The sequence below is a fragment of the Corvus hawaiiensis genome, chromosome 26, assembly GCF_020740725.1.
Source record: "Corvus hawaiiensis isolate bCorHaw1 chromosome 26, bCorHaw1.pri.cur, whole genome shotgun sequence".
In the NCBI taxonomy this organism is placed as follows: Eukaryota; Metazoa; Chordata; class Aves; order Passeriformes; family Corvidae; genus Corvus; species Corvus hawaiiensis.
In genome coordinates, this window is record NC_063238.1 from 42,766,505 (window position 1) to 42,787,264 (window position 20,760).

Here is a 20,760-nt window from a genome sequence, read left to right on the forward strand (position 1 = left end):
CAGGACGATGTTCAGCATCTCCCGATAAAGTCATGATATCATGGGTGAAACTTCATATCCCAGCAAGCCCCCCCTGTAGGGAAGATCTGCCTTCAGCTACAAATGATGATCAGTGTTTTCCTTGAGCTTCATCCAAGCTGAATGGATGACAGGGTGTTTTCTGAACAGGAGCACGTTCCTTCTGCCTGGCAATTCAAATACAGGGAGAAAAATTAGAAGCTAAATATGCCAGATCTTGTATTTGGATCTCTCATCCCAGCACAGTCTGAAGAGAATTGGGTACGGAAGTACAGAACAAGCAGCATTTTAATCCTGGCACAGATCCTGACTCTTTCCCAGGTCTTAAGCAAGGCATTTACATTTCTATGGAGCTCCACTGGCAGAGAAACAATCCATAATGTCTCAGTTTCTCCAGCTGTGAAATGGGAATAGGAGCATGGTAAGAAATCTGTGGCAGCTTTTATTCCTTGTGGGAGAACTGACAAGGAAAGATGAAACTCAGGAACATTTGATCCAAAAAATCACCAGCTCCAAAGGTGGAGTTAAAAATAAGCAGATGTTTATTGCTGTAGGTAGAGCAGAGAATCATGGAACGGTTTTGGTTGTACAAGACCTTAAAGCTCATCCAGTTCCAAGCTCCTTCCATGGGCAGGGACACCTTCCACTATCCCAGGTTGCTCCAAGCCCCCTCCAATCTGGCCATGAATACTTCCAGGGATGGGGCAGCCACAAATTATTCGGGCAACATGTGCCAGGGCCTCCCCACCCTTACAGGGAAGACATTTTTCCTAAGGTCTAACATAAACCTGCTCTCTTTCAGTTTAAAGCCATGCAACAGTTTAAAACCTGGAGAGAATGAAGTCTTATACATTCCCAGGAACACTTAGAGTGATCCAGAAGAATCCTTTTAGTCCTGGCAGCTTACTAAAAGATGTTAAGAGTAAAATTACAAAAAACTGTCTGAACATGTTTTGACCTTTGATCTAAAATCCTACCACACATCCTTCAACAGCAATACCTTAGCCTTAAATTAGAAGAAATTTCAACTTTTGTTTTATATCAACAAGAGTCCACATTTTTCAAAAAATGCAGTTTTAATACCAACATGAGCAAACCACATCTGCATTCCAGTTGTTGCTGGACAAGAGAGATCTGAATTCTTCTGAAACATGACTCTGGTTTTATTCCTGCATCAAAATCACAGAATGGTTCGGGTTGGAAGGGACATTAAAGATCATCTCGTTCCTATCTCCTGCCATGGGCAGGACACCTTCCACTATCCCAGGTTGCTCCAAGCCCTGTCCAACCTGGCCCTGAAGACTTCCAGGGATGGGGCAGCCACAGCTTCTCTGGGCACCCCCACTGATGGTACACAGGCACAGGGTCACCTAAGAGGACTTCTCTTCCAGAGACACCTATCTTTCTGATGGGTAAAATATCCTAATTATTTCCCCAAATAAATGACAAATGTGGTATGAACAGAGGAGCAAAGAATGAACTCCTGCCTGTGGTGACAATGGATGGAAGAGGAGGGAGAATGAGGCTGACTTGGGAGCTCACACAGGCAGGGAAATCGAGATGTTTTGGCTTTAGATTGAAGCAAGATTAACACACGAACTTCTGGTAGCCCTCAGTGGTGCAGTCAAAGGAGATGGAGAGATAATGGGATCATGAGATCACAGGATAATTCAGGTTTGAAAAGGCCACAGGAGAGCTCAAGTCCAGCCACTCACTCACAGCAGAACCAACTCTGAGGTCAGATAAGGTTGCTCAGGGGTCTAGCTAAAAATTTGCACTGAAGGAAATATATTAAAATACTAAAATTTGCAATTCTTCATAGTTTCTAGGTGAGTCTTAATAGTCTTTCTGCCTCAAGTGAGCTGTCTGAGAGCCTCAATACAGAGGAGAAGAGGTGACTTCAGTGCAGAGAAGGAAATGACAACCAGAGGAGATACTCTAGGTAGATAAATGGTGAACAGGGTGGTGAGGAAAGACAGTTCTGCAACATCCATCCACTTTCATAAAGGAGCAATTAAAAGTATTAAAGAATACCTGAATGAAATGAGCCTGCATAGTGCAGAGGGCATAAACTAATACTGCCTTTGTCATCAGCCTCTAAAATTTGACATTCATTGTTAACAATGTTAACAATGTGATTTTCAGTCTAATTTCTGCGAGGATGTGGGAGAATATTCCTGTCAAGGATAATTTATAAAAGACCAGGCACCTTTTGGTAAATAGGAGGGAATGGGAACTGGTCTTGCTGTGAAATGTGGATTTCATTATCCTTCTCAGTTATCTCTTCCCTTGTTACCTCTGTGGGGTCTTTATCCTTGGTTCATTTCCCTCTCTGCTGAGCTCTGATGAGGGAGGCCTGACTCAGTCTCCAGTGGGTTCTTGAGATGCTCCAGGGCTTTGCCAACAGGAACTTTTATATTTCCATGACTTAAGACTCACCTGTGGTTACTTCACCCATCTTGACTGGGGAAAATTTTGATTTCCCTACCCCAAAAAAAAATTTTAAAAAGAAAGCACAGCACTCAATCCAGGAAGGTAAGAAGCCAAACCTGCTGGGGCAGCTCTTTCGAGCACTGCTAGAGGATCTCAGCTGGTTGATGGGCTATCAATGTCCATTGTTATTAATTAGCATCAGAGAACTAGAGAGTGAACTGCTCTAACCTAAGTGATGGGTGAGAGGGGTAATTCCCCTTTGGGGCAGAAAATCACAGCCACAAAAATTGCTCTATTGATGTTCGTACTCTCTGTGCTAACAGAAATAGGGGCAAGTAATTACCTTTGTTGAGACAATCATCATCTGGTGGCAAAAACTTAGGCAAAAGTGCAGTAAAAGGAGGATTTTAACAAAAGAAATATTAACACTTAAGCAGGAGGATTTGCAGAAGATAAACAGTATTTCACCACCAGCACTGGAGATGTCTCTCTTTCCAGCTCTCTGCCATATCAATGAACATTGACAGGTCATACACAAGACTTTAACTCAGCTCAGTTTCTGTGGATATAAATATGCAGATGTGTCTCGCTAAAATTCAGATTTTTAGCAAGTTATGTGTGTCTCAGCACTATTTTCTCCTTCTGCAGAGGAAATACTTCACTTTTAGTAGGTTCTAAAGTCCATCCCTATTCAGCAAAGCCGTTAAGACACACATAAGGGATTTGCTGAATCCAGGCTTTCATTACTGCCTTCTTCATGCAAGCTCACTGAAGGAATAGTGCATGAAGGAAAGGGTTTAGGGCAGGACTCTCTGACACTAACAGTCTTTGGATAAGGCACTGGGAATGTAAGTGAGAAAAGGAAAATTATCTCTAGCCCACAGTGGAAACCTCTCCAATTTAGTTAAAAACACTTCACCACACACCGTTTACTCATAAGGTTACACCTGAGACATGAGAAATTGCCTAGGGCTAAAAAAGATTTGTGACATATTCCTGAAACCTCTCTGTCTTGCGAAGGGATATCCAAGGCTGTACACATATCCCTGGTGAAACTGATTACAAAAATGTACAAGCTGTAATCATTTCCATAAGGAGAAGAAGAAATACAGTTTTAGCCAGGCAAGAAGAAAAAGTTTGGGCTTTTGCATGTAGTCATAGCAAAAGTGATGTTTGAGCAGAAAGGAGATGATGAGAGAATCTTCACAATGTGTTACCCAGTGGTATTTCATCTCTTGCCTCTCTGTCAGGATGCAGTGGGATTACAGGACCGATGGATGTGAATTGACATATTTAAACAGCACTTAATAAAGAGTAGGAAATACAGCATGTGATGTGCTTGCTATTTTAGTGGTAGAACCTGAGGGAATGGCCTGAAGCTGTGTCAGGGGAGGCTTATGTTGGATATTAGGAAAAGATTCTTCCCCCAGAGGGAGGTTGGGCACTGGAACAGCTCCCCAGGGCAGTGGTCACAGCACCAAGCATGGCAGAGCTCAAGAAGTATTTGGGAAAAGCTCTCAGGGACATGGTGGGATTCTTGGGGGTGTACTGTGCAGGGCCAAGAGCTGGGCTCGATGAACCTTGTGGGTTCCTTCCACCTCAGGATATTCTGTGATCCTCACAGAACCCCTGAAACTAAAATGAATAAACATTTCAGTGCTGCCTGGCATGACAGTGGCAGTTTGAAAGCAACACACTGAAGATGTGCAGATTGAATGTGAGTGGTTTTGGCATGAAGGGAAGTCCCTTATAGCAATTCAGGAGTGTTGGAGGCCACATGGGCACACAGAGGGAGGCACAGTTTAATCAATATTCAATGGAAATGGCTACTGCAGGATTCCACTGGGATAGGCTGCTCTTTGTTCTCCAGAATTGCTGAGGCTTCTCCACATTTTCAAACAGGCCAGATTCTATTTTCACATACACCTCATTTTGCCCTCAGGCTTGCACAGCTTCCCACAAAATTTACCCTTCATTCACCTTACTCTTCCTCTTCCCTAAATGTTAGTGAGGACTAGAGGAAACTTTTGCGATCAATTCATAAATCAGTAGGGCTGCAGCTGTACAAGGACATGGGAGATGCCTGTTCTCAGGCACTGAAACTGCACTTCACTGCATGCACATCATTAAGTCCCCTTACCCTCTGAAAAGGGTGGCTGCACCAAACTGCTTCTGGAAAATGTTACCTCTCAAATTGTGTCAATAACTGGGTAATAACTGGCTTATCTGGGTCAAAAGTGTGTCAGGATATGCTTAACAGTTACAAAGTGTAATGAGCAGGCTCTAGTGTCTTTGGTGAGTTTACTTGTGCAGAAATTATCTAGAAATTTTCCATCAGCACTTGTAAGCTCTGAAGTGGATCCATGGAGCTTTTTACACTTTTTTTCTGTTCAGCTCTCGTACAACACCAAAATCCTATATACAGTCTGCTGCTGCAGGAGCAAAGAACTAACAAATGGGAAATAATTGAGAAGAGAGCACTGGAGTGACTGAAAAGCCACGGAGACCAACTTGTGAAGAGGAGGATAACTGTTAGCATTTGAGGAGTTTAAAAGCCAAAGGGGAAGAAGAATTATTTGAAGGGTCCAGCAGAGTTTCACTAGGTGTAAAAAGCCAAGAATGAGAAAGGGATCTTTAGCAAGAACAGAGGGAAGCATTTCATCAACACCGAAGCCTGCTGGACCGTGAAATAGTCTCCCGAAATAAATGGTGGCAGTCCTGCAGCTCAGGTAATTTTAAATTAGACTGGGCAGGATACTGGAGCTGGTTCTTTAGGGAACAACTCAATACCAGTCCCAGGGATGGCCATGTCAACCTGGCAGGCAGCTCTGCAGCTCAGGATAATTAGGCTCCCCAACGCTGTCATGAGAAGGGTTTGACACTCACACAGATTGTTCACAGACGGTGCTTGTCATGATCTTGTGTTATTTATACATTACTCTGAGTCAAAAAGCCTCTGTGAAGACACAGGCAGAGCCCTCATAAGTCAAAGCCCTGGACTATTGAAGTTGATGAAAGGTATAAAATAGCTTGCACTAAACCCTCTAAACCGCAACCATCGGTGAGAGATTTTACCGAAAACACCCCTCAGCAAGAAATGATATGTAGTAATGAGGGAACAAGGAACATGTTTGAACTAACAAACACACTCTTCCAGGCTCTGTGGGGCTTTCTTTTGTTTTATTTTTATTGTGTTTCATTTTCTGTCTGCCTACAAAGGCTTGAGTGACAGGCGTGGAGGCTGGCATCTATCACTTCTCTTCAAAACAGATAGGGAACAAACATCAACACTTCTAATGACGACCCAGAGGGAACATCCTCTCCTAAAAATAAAAGCAGTTTCCTCACACCTGTTGCCACAACCTATCCATTTCTCCTTCTTTTGCCAAGGGATGCATCAGCTAAAATGCAGTCGCTGTGATGTGTTTTGCTTTCTTCAGGATATCACGGAATCACAGAGTGGTTTGAGTTGGAAGAGACCCTAAAGATCATCTTGTTCCAAGCCCTGTGCCATGGGAAGGGACACCTCCTGCTCTTCAAGGTAGGAGAACGCCCACTCTATGGAAGCAGAGGATGGGGATAGGAAACTGCTCTGAGAGAGGAAAAGGGTTGGTGGACCATCTTGGGGGAGGTTTTCCTCATTTTCCTTTCTCATCACCTCTGGGGAAGCTGTCTGCATGGGGAGGATCACAGGAGACTTTCTGAATCAATACAGCATTTAGAATCTTTTTTTTATATATCTTTCCAGTAACCAGCTGAAATTCTGTGAAGTTACCCATTCAGTGCTTATCCATTTCTTCTCAAACTTTTATCACCTCCCGTTTTTCAGATGACCACAGGTGCAAATGAAAGGCACGGGATGGTAAATTACATATATTATATATATATTGGCTATGACAGAGCTTGTGCCAGCACTGAGCACTGACAATGCACATTACAGTTCAGCTCATGTATTTCTGATGGCACATTTTACAGTGCTATATATAAAGTTGTTATGGCATCTATTATTCACTGCCAATACAGTTCAAGTTAAAATAGGTTTTATATAACAGTTCAAAGCAATATTTTAAGAAATAACACTTGTGTCAAGGCTGCTGCGTCCTACCAGATTTTGACATTTCCAAGCAATAAAGATCTTTATCCAAAATGTAAGGTTTTGGCGAGACATCTCCCTTGCAGACGTCTCTGGTTTTAATCTGCAAGCAATAGCAAAAGGAGCACATTTAAATAAAATGAACAGCCAGGTGAACTTTTGACTTGGCTCTTATCTTTCTAGGTGGAAACTGTGAACATTGCAAAGTGCCTCGAGGGATTTCCTGACAGAGAACAATGTCCTATTAACCTGAACCTCTGAAGAGATTCTGGAGATGTGGAAAACGCACAAGTGGGAAAAAGTCATTGGAACATTAAGAAAATGTCTATTATGGGCACAACTTCATATCTGTTTTTCAGGGCACAAGATGGGAAGAGAACATATTTCCTTATTTCTTCAGCAACAAAAAAGTTTTTATACCTGTTCTTGCAAAAAGGGCAAATTCAATGTCTCTTAAAAAAAGCCCCATGACTGGTACCAGCACCATGAGCTTCTCCAAAGTTGTGTGTAATCAGAAGATGTGATGTTCTTTCAACATCTCCTGCACTGCTCAAGATCTCCATGTTTCTGGTGCAGGATATGCAGCAACATGGAAATCCCAGTGAGACCAATCTGCTTGCACAAGACATATTTTGCACAGCTCTATTCTTCATTCAGGTCCCCAAAGAACAAACGACAACAAATGCTATACATCAGTTTGGCAATAAATTTAGTTTATTAGTCATGTTTGACAGGAATAATGTGTCATGTTAACCTTCTTGGCTACTCACTGGTTATGAAAATATACTGGAAAAAATTGTTATGGTGACTTAGAGTTCAGGGAATCCCCTGTGTACCCACAATTTCTACTGAAAACAGGGAAGCTTTAATTTGCAAGATGAGTCCTTTCACAAGAAATATGCTCATGTGGGTCAACAAACAGAAAAACAAAACACAGTGAAAATTATTTAAAAGCACCATCTGCTTGTTCAAATACAGCTGGGGAGAGGAACAATGCTGTCCAAAAAACCTCATTTTCATTATATTTCTTTCAAAAGAGATGTTAAACAAAATGCCATCGGTCCTAAATGTTTTCCTCCTGAGGAGAAATGTTTAAGCTACATTTGAAATAATGTTTGTGGAATGCAGCCCTCCTTAGAGGATGAACAGGGATCTTGGAAAGCAAATCAAAACGGATAGAGGAGATGGGGAAAAAACAGGTAAAAAGAAAGTGCACACATTCTCAGGAAGCAAAAGCCTAAATAACATTAATTGCTTAAGCTGACTAAATCATTAATTGTATAAACTGAGCTATTCAGAGATAAAATCATGTCAGGCAGAAAGGTATCCAGGACCAAATCAATAGATACAAACCCTGCACAATACATGAATGTAGATTTTAAGTTATTTAGGACTGTGATTGGGTTCATTTCACCCCCCTCAATCACCCCACCATTGCCACACAGTCCTGTGCAAATTGGTGCAGAGACACCAGATTGTGGCACAGAAATGGGATTTAACCAGCAAAATAAAGATCTCTCCAAGGAGACACAACTGCACATCTTGACTTTCCAAAGCTGGTGTGCTTGAGGCTGCCTTGGGGGTTGTCATTCCCCACTGCCTAATGGGAAAATATTAAATGGGTTTTTTTTTCTCTGGGGAGGACAGGGGCAATGCAAAGACAAAATAAAAAAGGCTCTGACTATATTTCAAACCAAAAGGATCACAAAATCACAGAACCACAGAATGGCTGAGGCACCACGGTGGGGTCATCTGGTCCAACATCCTTGCTCAAGCAGGGTCATCCCAGAGAACTTGGCACAAGATTCTACTCAGACAGTTGTTAAATATCTCCAGTGAGCTGGTGGTGTTGCTCACAAGATCATTTCAGAAATACATTTGCTACCATCCTTCTTGAACATCAAAGTGCAGGAACAGTCCAAAACATGCATTTTCTTTGCAACAAAGTTCCCTACACTTTGTCCTGCTGGATGCACTGAGATCCTTCAAGTGTAGAATGACAATTCACAGACAAAGATACTCAGTGTGAGAATATTCTTTGACAGTTTCACCCCTAGTAATGGACACAAGTCCACAAAGCTCATTCATCTCTGCTCAGTGAACCATAACAGAAATTAGACAAACACTGACCTCGACCTGCTCCTGTAAAACTGTCAGCATTTCTGACTTGGAGAGTTGAGTCATATGTGGGCACCACTGTTTGCAAACAGAGGGCCCAACCTCAAAGCGCCAGCCCCCAGCAGGAACTTTTGTCCCCTTTTTGCACTGTTAGCTCAATCACAATTCCTGCAGTATAGCAACCAAAATCTATCCTGATAAAATTAGCCCAATCCAATTAAAGGACAAAGTTTAGGCCTTAATTAAATGTTCTGATTATTCTGAAGTCCTCTTTTTTTGGTTCATCTTGAGTTTAGGTCTGTAAAAGCATACAAATTAGAAAGGTTTAATATGTTCTTGTTTTACCCATTTATCGCTTAAATTTACCTAACAAGAGTTTCCCAAAAGCATAAAAAGAAGTATAAAAAGAAAAATGTGGGATGCTTAACTTATTCAGGCCTCTTTTTGTTCCTTTTATTTCATATTTTTACAGTGCTTTTGAAAAAAATAAAAGGAATAAAAATAGTATGTCCTCTTTTAACTACATCAAGAGCATCCAAATACTTTAAAGTAGCAAAATATTGAATTATTTGAAAAGGTTAACAAGTTGTTTCCTTTTGTCTACCTATTATTCTCTCTAGTGGTAAAGCTGAGTATTTTTTGCCTGTGACAAACTCCAGTTTCAAGTTTGAGTGCACTGAGAAAGTTGCTTTGCTGCAGAACCCAGCTCAATTAAACCATCTCACTACAGACTCAGCTGTGGAAGACTCTCTGGGAAGAACCCAACCATTAGCCCATGACCATTAATTAACTCTTGTAATTTTCATTACTAATCATCTGGCTTTCCAACTTTTCCTTCTGTCACTGATTCCCATGTTTAGAAACACTGGATAATCTCCCTGTCTTTCGTGATGCTGTACCGACAGCAATGCAAATCAGCATTTCCTTAATCACGTTGAGCAAGGCACAAGGCAAGGACTCTGCCTTTCCAGCTCACAAAACCATGGTGGGAGGAGGTTACTGACCTCAATCTGCTGAATGGCTTCTTCCCGCTGGCGGATGGCTTCCAGATCCTCCTCCGTGATTTCCGAGAGCAAGGCTTGGTCCTGGCCCTGGTTCTGCCACACGCCATCGCCTCCGTTAAAGATCTTCTCGTCGTCAGGCAGGTCAGAGAAGGGGGTCTTGGGGCTCTGCTAATTTGGGAGAATGAAAAGAAAGCAAAGGAAGTGTAAATGTTTTCTGGTTTCACACAGCTTTAGTGTGGGAAAAGAAAATACTGATATAAGAGATGGAGTAAACAGTGGCGAAAAGATGGAGAGGAGAAAAGTAAATTGCATGAGAGGAAACATTTGAAGTCTCAAAGGAAATGTTGGGACCTGAAGTCAGATCTCCTGAGCTGCTTTGGGTCCCCTGCAACCAACTTCAATTTTCCACAGTTCTGACAGAACAAAACATTTATGTGCAGCTGAAAAATAACACATTTACCTTGTTTAATTTCCCTGCAAATTCTTCCTGAATTAGACACTTTCTCAGGTACACAGAAATCCTATTTATTTGTCTTGAAGACTTTATGACCCAACTTATAAGGTTCAAAATACAAAGGTTCCAGTCCTCTCCATTTATGACATAAACAGCACAGTTTATAAAAGGGGAAATCACTGCAGTGATGTGAGTGCAGAGTGATCAACTCGAGCAACTCACAGGTTTGTGGTGTTCACTCTGTGGAGTTGACCTGGTTTTGCTGACACATCAGATCACAGTCACTGAACCACAGAATGGTTTGGGTTGAAAGGACGTCAAAGATCATCTTATTCCAACCCCCCTGCCATGGGCAGGGACACCTTCCACTATCCCAGGTTGCTCCAAGCCCTGTCCAGCCCGGCCTGGAACACTTCCAGGGATGTCCTTCTCTGGACAACCCATTCTAGCACCTCACCACCCTCTGAGGAAAGAAATTCTTCCTAATAGTTAATCTAAATATCTCCTCTTTCAGTTTAAAACCATTCCCCAATGTCCTATCTGCCTGTTTAATAAGTTTTTTCCCCTCTTTTTTAAAACTCCTTAACTTGTTTTATAAGCCCCAAGATACCATTTCCTACTATCTTGGGAGCTGCACTTATATTCATATCCAGATTTTAAAACCTTGTTCAAGAACCAGTTGTATCTACACAAAAAGTAGCAGAGGTTTAGCAAGGTCTTCTCCACCCAGCCTGTTTAGGTTCTGTGCCAGTTAGGTTCAGTCCTGACTGGACTTGGAGAATGAACTGACTCAGGGTTGGTTTGGAGACTGAGCTCAAGTTCTAACCTAAGAGGTGCTGATGAAGGCTCCAACCTTACAACTGCATGAGGGTTTCACTTCAAACAATGTTCATGGTCACCTAACTTGCTCTTGAGCTGAGCTTTGACTCCTAAATAAAAGTTAGAATAAAAAAGCAAACCATGATGCTCTGCAGTTGAACGAAGAAATGGAGTGGCCACAGCACATCCTTGACCTAAATTTCCCCAAAGCCTCTGAAAGCTATAGGAGAGAACAAGAGCAAGTACTCAGGGGGGTGCTCAGTTCTCTGAGTCTGGGTTTACCTGAAGCACAAACACTGGGAGCTGTGCCTGAAAAATAAAAGCCTTTGCTGTCTCGCTGTGGCTACATCTTCAGAAATATAAATTTCCCCAAATTCCCACAGAGTGAACAGGAAAAGGAGCCATGGGACAGTTTAATGGAAGGGCACAGGACTGCAGAACTGGAAGGAGTGGGAGGACTTGAGTCTAGAAATGTTTGTTTAACTCTGTAACTCTTCTTTAGCTCTTTAAAAAGGATATAATTCCAGTATTTAGAAACAAAAGAATTTTTGCTTTTGCCTAAACTTAGACTTTGTGTTAGGAAATTATTTTTTTATTATTATTATTATTTTTATTATTATTATTACCATACCTAATTGGAGACAAGGAAAACAACACAACTTGGTGAAGGAAGTGGGGTGATGGAAGAAGTAGCAGGAAATGGGAAAATCAGCAACAGTCAAGTATCTTTCAAAATATGAACAGCAGATGAAAGTCTTTGACATTGATGTCTTATTTTTTTTCACCTTCTGCTTTCCAGGGATCTACTGAGAAAGGGTGTGTTACAGGAAGAAAACCATCATTTAAAATTAGGTTAAAGATTAATTTACACTTTAAAAGACATATTTTAATAGGATTAAGATACTCTTGGGGGTGTTTTATTCACTAATTATCACGTGCCTTGGACACTAACTTCCCTGGTAGAGTGTTTCAGTGCAAAAAGAGTGTATTAATGGACTCAGGAAAATAAAGCCTTGGGGAATCCTAATGCTTCATTTAGTGACAGAGGTGTCCTCTCATCTTCACCAGTGGGTTAAGATGAGCAGAGGCAAACTGCACACGCCCAAGATTCTTGGAAGATCCCAAGAATCTGCCCTATGGAGACACAGGAAAAGTGTTCTAATGAAATTCGTGCACTCTGGTCACAGCAAGGACTCTGCACCAAGGACCTCCATGCCCATGAATGGACACACAAAGCCATGCTTGTCCTATGCAGGTCTGAATTTCAGTGGAAGACGACAAATGTGCAAGTGTTCAAATGTTTCCTGTTCTGATTTGGGAGCAGAGGGATAACAGGAGAGCCAGCAACCAGCTCTTCAAATTAGATTAGTCCATGGAATAACACAGTTGTACCACAAATATGCTTTATCTTGGCCTGTGTCAACTTTATTTGTCATCCTCACTAGCTGGGCCTGGTATCTGTAAATAACACGTCCCCCCTGCAAATTACTCAGATAATGCATTGCAAGGGCTGCTGCTCAGTCATCTCTTAAAAAAAATCAGCTACTCATGTGTTTAAATAGGTAAAGGTCTAGACACAGATCGTTTTCTCTAAACAAAGTAGCAACCTAAGCTAATTTCAGAGTTGCTGAGGCAATTACATGTGTTTGTATCCTTAACATCTGAAAAAATCCGACCACAGCTGCTGAATGAGTAAATCAGTAAAACAACAGGATGCTGGGGGGCTGATATTTCCTTCCAGACGTAAAAATGGCTCCATAATAATGTTAAATACAGTCACCATGACCTGCTATCAGAGTCTGTATGCTGTGCTAACAAATAAAAGTGATTTTGTGCTGTCGATGGTACAGAGCCCCTCATTTCTGTGATAAAGTGAACAAATCTTAAATCTGAAACTGGGAAGAAATCTAATCACTTCTAATGCTTCTGATTGAAAGCTACATATAGCTTGGCTTATCAGTGTTCTTCATTCCCTTTTGAGCTATGTTCATTGCCATGTCTGACAAAACATTGTATTTATAGCAAGAAAAGATCAGATGGAGGGCACTCACTGAGCCTCCACAGATAAAGGTCCCTTTGACACTGCACTGGAAGGGGCCGTAACTCCCCGTACAGGCATTTCCACAATAAATTTGATTTAGTGCCAAATTTTATGCCCTGTGAATCTCTGTGTAATTTTCTGTTGGATTTCCTTCCATAAATTGTTAATTGGATGTGTTTGAAGTTGTTCTTTTGTTGAAATTTGCCTCTGGCAGATTTTTGTCAAGACATATCTATAACCTGAACTCTGCCAATGAAAAAAAAATTATAGCAGAGAAAAAGTTGAGTATATCTGATATGCTCAGTAGTTCTTTTAAGACTAAATCCCTAGGACTGAGGGTCATACCATTCTGTTGTTCATCATATCTGAAAAATTATGCCGAGACACAACATTTTTCCTGTTGGATAAAATCTTTTCACCAGGATAAAATCATTGCTGCTTACAACTACATTTTTTTATCAGATTTATTCTACCAATGGGGAGATGCTATATGCAGCTGCTGATAGGGGGGGGGAAAAAAAAAAAAAAGGTTTTATCTGGATGGTGACAGCTTCTGTTAGTGCCTGTGCTTTATCAGCAGCAGAATCTTTGCCTCAGAAGTTGCATGTCTGAGACCCCTCCAAAAATAACCCCCTCCCAATTGGTGCTGCCTCACTCCCCATTTGTCTATCAGAAGGGACAGAACATCACAAGTTTGACAACTCATGTCACACAAAATCACCAAGCAAGGGGTGGAAATGACTTCTCTTCTAGCTCCCATATGGTCTTTATTCCACAGAGAAGCAGAAATCCAATGGGAACTCCAGCTAATGTAACACCAACCAGCTCATCAACCTCACAGCTCATCTCCAGAGAGCTGGGAGTCTCCTGTAGCAGTGAGAGTGTCCTGATACCTCCTAGTCCTGCAGCACTTTTTTACCTCACTGACTTTAATGATGACATTCCTGATTGCTGGTTACAAGACTGTTCCCTTACCACAAATTCAGGGCATGAAATATTGACTGGAGATGGATGAAAAATGGTTTTTACTTCCAGTGAAATGTTTAGCAATTTCAAAGGAAAATTTCCTCTCCAATCTCCCCAAAACCTGAAGATACAGAGAAAAATTATACAACAGAGACAAATAGAGATACACACACTCCCTCCAGCTCAGGTTAGTAAAAGACAGATAATAAAGGTGAGAAATAAAATAAGCCTCTCACAGCCTTGCCAAAAAGAACTGTAAGAGTTGATGTAAATAACCAAGATTTATTGAAGCTGGGTTTACAGACTGGCCACCAGGTGAGTGACACCACAGGCATGGGAGAAGGAAGGGCTGAGGAAGACATTCACAACCTTCCACTTTCAACCTCAGCATGAAGACAGTTGAGAAGGGAACTTGATTAAGCCTGGAATGAAACGTGAACCCATTTCTACACCATCTCCTTCCACTCCAAACTCCACCAGGACTTGTGTCCTGGGGAGGAGGGTTTCATTTCTGCGTGTGAAAGTTTGGGAAGAGGAAACAGGCACAACATCTCAGGATGGATGCGGCAGAGCTGTTGTCAGAGTGGGGATGGGGAGCAAGAGGCTTGGAAAGGGATCTGGGGGTCCTGTTGACAGTAAGTTCAATTTGAGCCAGCAGTCCCTCACTTGGACTGAAAAACTAATTCTGGACAATAAGAAGGAGCACAAGTTCCCTTTTTTCTGACAACTACTCCATTCACATGCACATTTCACAGCTGGAGCATTGCTGGGCTGTAAGGCCCTGGAGATGCCTTCGATATGCACAGCACCATTCACAAATTCCTTGTTTCCTTGCAGTTTATACGAGCACAGGTAAAACCAGTCTCACTTGTCTGAGCTAATTTTGTACTACAGACTGCCGGCAGCTCCAAGGAAATCTTCTGCAACCATGAAAAGAGAGTATTTCAGAGCTTTTATATGACTCAGGGAGTAAACCAAGGAAGGTTGCTCTCTCTTCCCAATCTCCAGAAGTCTGCTGCACCTCTAGCAGGGATATGGCCAGCTCCAGCAGCAACCACCACACATCCCACAGCTCCTGCATACTCTCACATCTCCTTGGGTAACATTTTGGCTCCGGCTTTCAAACAAAATGCAAATGCAGAGATGTTTATCTCTTGCTTTATAGTACATATAGACACATAAACAGCCAGGCAACACTTTATGAGGATCTCCTATTCTCAGTAGCATCCAGGCTCAGAGTTTCACATTTTATTGCATGTAGAATAATGAGGCTGGAGTGTCTGCATTAGAGATCAATAAAACACCGTGCATGGAGGGCCACAGTGCAGAGCACTGCTGGAGTTACTCTGCCTGACGCATTTTTAATCGCAGGTTGGCACCGCAAAGCTGCCTGGGACAAAAATGACACAGAGCAGCCAGTTTAGCCTGACTATCCCCAAAATACAGCCAGGTTAAGGCTGACAGATAAATTGGATTAGATGATCTCTCTCAAACCATCCTTCCAAAACAACTAACCTTGCAGGCTCAATGAGATTTAGAGCTGTACCATGCCAAGCAAAAGCCCAAAGCAATTACAGGTAGAAAGGCCTCTGGCAGGCACAGAACAAGCAGCCTGGGACTTCTAAATCTTTTAGAGGAGAGAAATAGTGATATTACAATTTTGCATTATCTTTCACACAGAAGATCACAGCAGTGATTGGTAATCCAAGCTCTGTTGTCTTAGGAGAGGAGCTTCCTACAACTGGGAAAGAAATGCATCACAAGAATTCACAAATTAACCATTCTCTGTTCTTCCTTTTCACTAAAAAAAAGGCCAAATGTAAAACTACCACAACAAGGACAACTTTCAAGTGAAATGTGTTGAATCCTTCCTGCATGCATCACTGACATGGGCAAATACAGAAATGGATTCCACATTTTCTTCAACTTATGCAAATTTGATTACTCTGCACCAATCTAGCATGAGACAAACCAGGATAGGGAAATTAGCATAAAGGGAAGGGTTGAAGTGCATTTTTATTTAAATTAACTAGAATCCTTCGTGTGTTTCTGTCCTCACTCTTGATCAAGGTGTTTGCTTTTGATTGAAAGGAATGTGAAATTGAGCAAGAAAACCACCCTCTGTCAGTTTCCTACTACAGAATCTGCAAGAAATTACTGATTTTAGGGAAAATGTATTAACAGAAACTATTTTGCTAGTTTGCTTTTCAGCATTTTTAAATTTACTCGTTCAGGTCTCTGCAGTCATGAGGACTGAGAAAATCTTTTCAGTTTCCTGGAACTGGAAGAGACTTAGCAGCAGAGTACCTAGTTCATACCTCCTACTGTTTTCTTCTTCTTTCGTTTGCCTTCAAGACTTTATTACTTCACCAAATTCATTCTAAGCAATCCTGACCTCATCACCCAGGGCTGCTTGAGTTCAGAGTTGATCTTACTGTACTCAGGGTGGGAGAATTAAATGACCTGTCTGTGGTAGATGAATAAAAAGAAAATAAGCCAGGGGCCCGAGGTTTAGCTCTCTGATAACTGATGTGCTTTTAAGAAGCACAGCACATTTTCTCCCCTCAGTGAAGACCAAATTTAGGAGGAATGTCCTTCCTACCAGGCTTAGATGGTGGGGCTGACACTCGTATTTTGCTCATGGAGATCATCAGCTTCTAGGTCAAACTTCAGTTGATCATGAGGGCTATGTTTGCCATGTACTTTCACCCTGTCTGATTGAAGCAAGGAGCAGCTTGTTCTGTTCCTATTTCCAGTCCTTCTCCTTTTTTTTCCCCCCTCTTGATTTGGCAACTTTATCTACCATGTAAATAGACGGTCCCACGGCGATGTGAGTGAAGCAAAACAGCATCAGTGAAGAGAGGCACACATCTCCCCTCTCTGTAACCCAACATGCTCTGCTTTTCAAACCCATTTCACTGAATGACTTCAGCCTGACTGCACCCATCCTTCCCAGAGCCAACTGCCTGGGCTGCCACCACCTCCAGGTGGCATCTCCATACGCGAAGAGCAAGCAGATAAAACATTTCTTTAAGACTGTCTGGAAGGAGAGCATTCACTGGTGTTTTTATAGCATCACAACACATTCCTAAAGCTGCTCCTGCCCTTTCCTAGCTGTCTGTGCTATATCCTCAGCATCCTCTGTCTCCGCACATCTCTGCTGGCACCACATTTTGGCTGGCAGTGCTGTCTGAGAGCTGAGCTCTGCATTGTCCCTGGATCCTGATGCAAGACAGAGACTCCCTCACCGAGCAGCTGAAACCCCCAGCACTTGTGTAAATGGCCAATGCTTGAAAGAGCTCACAGACACATCAAGACTGTCTAGAAAGGATCGTGTTGTCTCTGCCTCCCAACATATGTGCTGCCCAGCTGGTGAGCAGGTTCCTGCTAGAAAGGCAAACAAGAGGAAGAATGAGTCACTGGCTCACCCATTAACACCCATCTAGTACCAAAAAAAATAAAATAAAATAAAATAGTGAGGAGTCCTTTTTTCCTGGGTTCACATGGAGTCAAGAACCAAATTCAGCTTGATTTCCTGCAGCAGAGACAACCCCAGCACGGGCACAGTGCCACTCTGGAGCTGTGGAAAAGTAGAAAGATGCTGGAAATAAAAAGTATGTCTCTATCTTTCAAAAAATAGACTGCTTTTGTATTTTGCATTTTGTTTTTGGACTGCTCAGCCACTTTTATTTTTAGAAACATGGTTGACTCCCACAAAACTTCATTGGCATCAATTTTTTAATCTCTCTTTGTTCCTGGCCTTTGGCAGGGTTTCAGTGGACTGCTCAGTGTCTGAGCAAATGTTCACAGCCTGAGACTGAGAATCACTCTCGTTTAGTGACTCTTTATAAAAAGTATCTGCCCATTTTACAGCCCTTCACTGCCAGGATGTTTCTGTTACTGCCCAAAAGCCTGATCCCAAATCAGGACAAAAATCAGAGGAATCTTGTCACCATCTGGAAGAGCCTTGTAGGGGTGAGTGGTCACTTGATGGGAATGGGGCTGGGGACTCAAGACAAGGTTAGAGTGGGGTCCCCCCTTTGTGGGAGAGAAGGATGAAAGTAGGAGAAGAGCTTTGAGCAGCAGGATGGGACAACACCTCATCATCCCACCATAACTTTTGGCACCATCGACAAAAGAATCTCATTGTGAATAATCATAGAACCAGAGTAATGTTTGGGTTGAAAGGCACCTGAAAGACCATCTCATTCCAACCTCCCTGCCATGGGCAGGGACACCTTCCACTATCCCAGATTGCTCCAAGCCCTGTTCATCCTGGCCTTGGACACTTCCAGGGATGGGGCAGCCACAGCTTCTCTGGGCAACCTGTGCCAGGGCCTCACCACCCTCATATTAAATAATTTATTTCTAATACCTTATCTAAATCTACCCTACTTCAGTCTGAAGTCATTTGCCCTTGTCCAGGCACTCCAGGCCCTTGTCCCAAGTCCCTCTCCAGCTCTCCTGGAGCCCCTTTAGGCACTGGAAGGGGCTCTAAGCTCTCCCTGGATCCTTGTCTTCTCCAGGTGAACACCCCCAGTTCTCCCAGCCTGTCTCCAGAGCAGAGGTACTCCACCTTCCTGAGCATCTTTGTGGCCTCCTCAGGACTCACTACAAATGATCCATGTCCCTATTACATTGGGGGGACAGAGAATTGATTTCCTATTACAATCTCCCCATGCTTCCAATCAAACTTTTTTCCCCCCTTTTCCTCCAAACATCAGATGGGACACAATCATCCAAGTGGCAATACTGGGATGAAATAAAGATGCTTGGAAATTAGAATTTGATTACAGTGTTGTCTTTTTTAAGTGCACAGTTATGGGAGAGCACTGCACAGCAGAGCCCAGTTAGACAGGAACTTTTACTATCAAAAGGTTCTGTAGCATTTGTTCCTAAAGATACATTCAGTGAAACAGAATGTATTCAACAAAATTGGCCAAATGGCTTCTGTCCCTCTAAGTGTTCCCACTAAAGCCCCAAAACATCAATGGGGACTTTCCCAGTGCCCACCTATCCACGCAGGAGGGGTTGATGGTTCTTTCTCCTGGCCAGTGATAATTCCCACCTAACTCAGCCTAATCTACCCACCTGTAAACAACCTTAAAATATCCTTTTTATTGAAGGGAATTAAATGCTTGCCCTGATTTCTGTGTGCTCTGACAGTGAGGGCTGACATGGGCAAGAGGACATTGTTTTACTGGAGATATTTAACAACAGTCAACTTTGTTCAGAGGATGCGAGCTTCAATCTCCAGAAAAATGAAGAGTGACAACTTGAATTTCAAGTCAAATCAAGTCAGGATATTTACTGATTTAGAGAAAAACACAAGAGCAGAAAGAAAATCATATTCTTCCTCAAGAATAGTGATAGAGTTATTACAGATCTAGGCAATGTCTCAAGGAAGAGAAACTAACAATATTAGGGAAATTTGGACACAGAGGTATATTTGGCACCAAAGTGCCTGCAAAGTGAAATAATGAAAATAGGAAGAGTAAACATTGCTGAAGGGAACAAAATCTTGCTTCTGAGTTAGTTTGTCCAGGGAGAATGAAATAGGGAGAATTTGGCAGTTTGCTAATTTATCCTGCATGAGTCCTTTACAGGGAAGGATGAAGTGAATTTAACCTTCCAAACAGTGACAAGAAATAGGAAGTTTCAGGGAGAGAAGCAGTGCAGAACAGCTTTATTATCCTCAGGTGCTCCGTGCTGTCTTGGTGATATACGCTCACAGAGATGTTAACCTTTCCTCACTCAGTCCCACACCACCCCATTAGCATACAGGCTTTCATGAGGATTGAAAAGCTACCTAAACTGTTTCCAAAATAAAGCATTCAGCGAAAGGATTAAGATAAAAAAATGCTGAAAGGTTTTCCGCTCAGCGCCTCCGGAACGTGACATGTAACAAAATCGTCCATAATCTGCCCATTTTTCCAGTTAATATCAGGACAATGTCTTAACTGCGTCAGAGGCAGGAGAGGCCACAGATAAACATTCAGATAATTTCTACCACAGATTTTTATTGCACTATCATTATTATTTATTTTACTTCTGTTTTAACTGTGCTATTGACTTTGCAAACTGATGGGGTTTTAACCATCCACATGAGTGTTCTTTATTAGTTTTAGCACTTAACCTACATGTTTCTTTCCTAACATCAGGCTATTCTGGCTTCTATCATTTAACTCCGTGAATAATTCACCTGGTCTTCATTTGTATTTTAACCTTGAAAGTATTTATAGACTGTAATCATGTCTCTATTGATACTTTCTCCAAGACTATTTAATTTAGCTCCCTCATTTTCTCATCTGATGTTTATAGACTATATACCTCATGTTATTTCACTTGCCCTGTTCGTGTTCTTTTTTATTCTCTCTGTACATACCAATGCCCTTCCCAAGTCATAAACTCCAAGATTTCATTGCTTGTGCCATAAAAATATATTTCTGTTTGAAACTTCCACCCAAACACAGGAGAAATTTTGTCACATGTTAAAGTCCACTCTCAAAAATGCTGCATGGGCCTTGGATTGGTTGACTTGTTGCATCTTGATAATTTTCCTAACTATCTGACCTAGTCCCAAAGGACTCAAATCTGATCATTTTCCACTCCTACAGTAATAAAGAAGTAATGAACTGATTCTGAAAGGCTGGGACACACTCACTGAATTAAAATCATATTTCACTCCCTGAAAGAGACCTCTGTCTGCAAACCCACATTGGAGCAGGACTCTCTGTGGAAAGAGGACAGTTTTCTGCTGTTCCTCTGAAAGTCTGTGTTCATGAAAATGAGATTTTTATCACATAAACCCAGA

General features: G+C 42.0%; 1 protein-coding gene across 12 annotated transcripts in view; it reads right to left on the reverse strand.

The window, feature by feature from the left end:
- TSNARE1 (t-SNARE domain containing 1) overlaps window positions 1–20,760 on the reverse strand; it is a 461,355-nt gene that overhangs the window by 211,586 nt on the left and 229,009 nt on the right. For 10 of the 12 annotated variants that reach the window (XM_048286664.1, XM_048286666.1, XM_048286665.1 and 7 more), the window contains one exon: window positions 9,667–9,834. In XM_048286664.1, coding sequence (XP_048142621.1) covers window positions 9,667–9,834 — 168 coding nt within the window. The remainder of the gene's footprint in view (window positions 1–9,666; window positions 9,835–20,760) is intronic. The other 2 variants (XM_048286672.1, XM_048286674.1) reach the window with 1 other exon arrangement.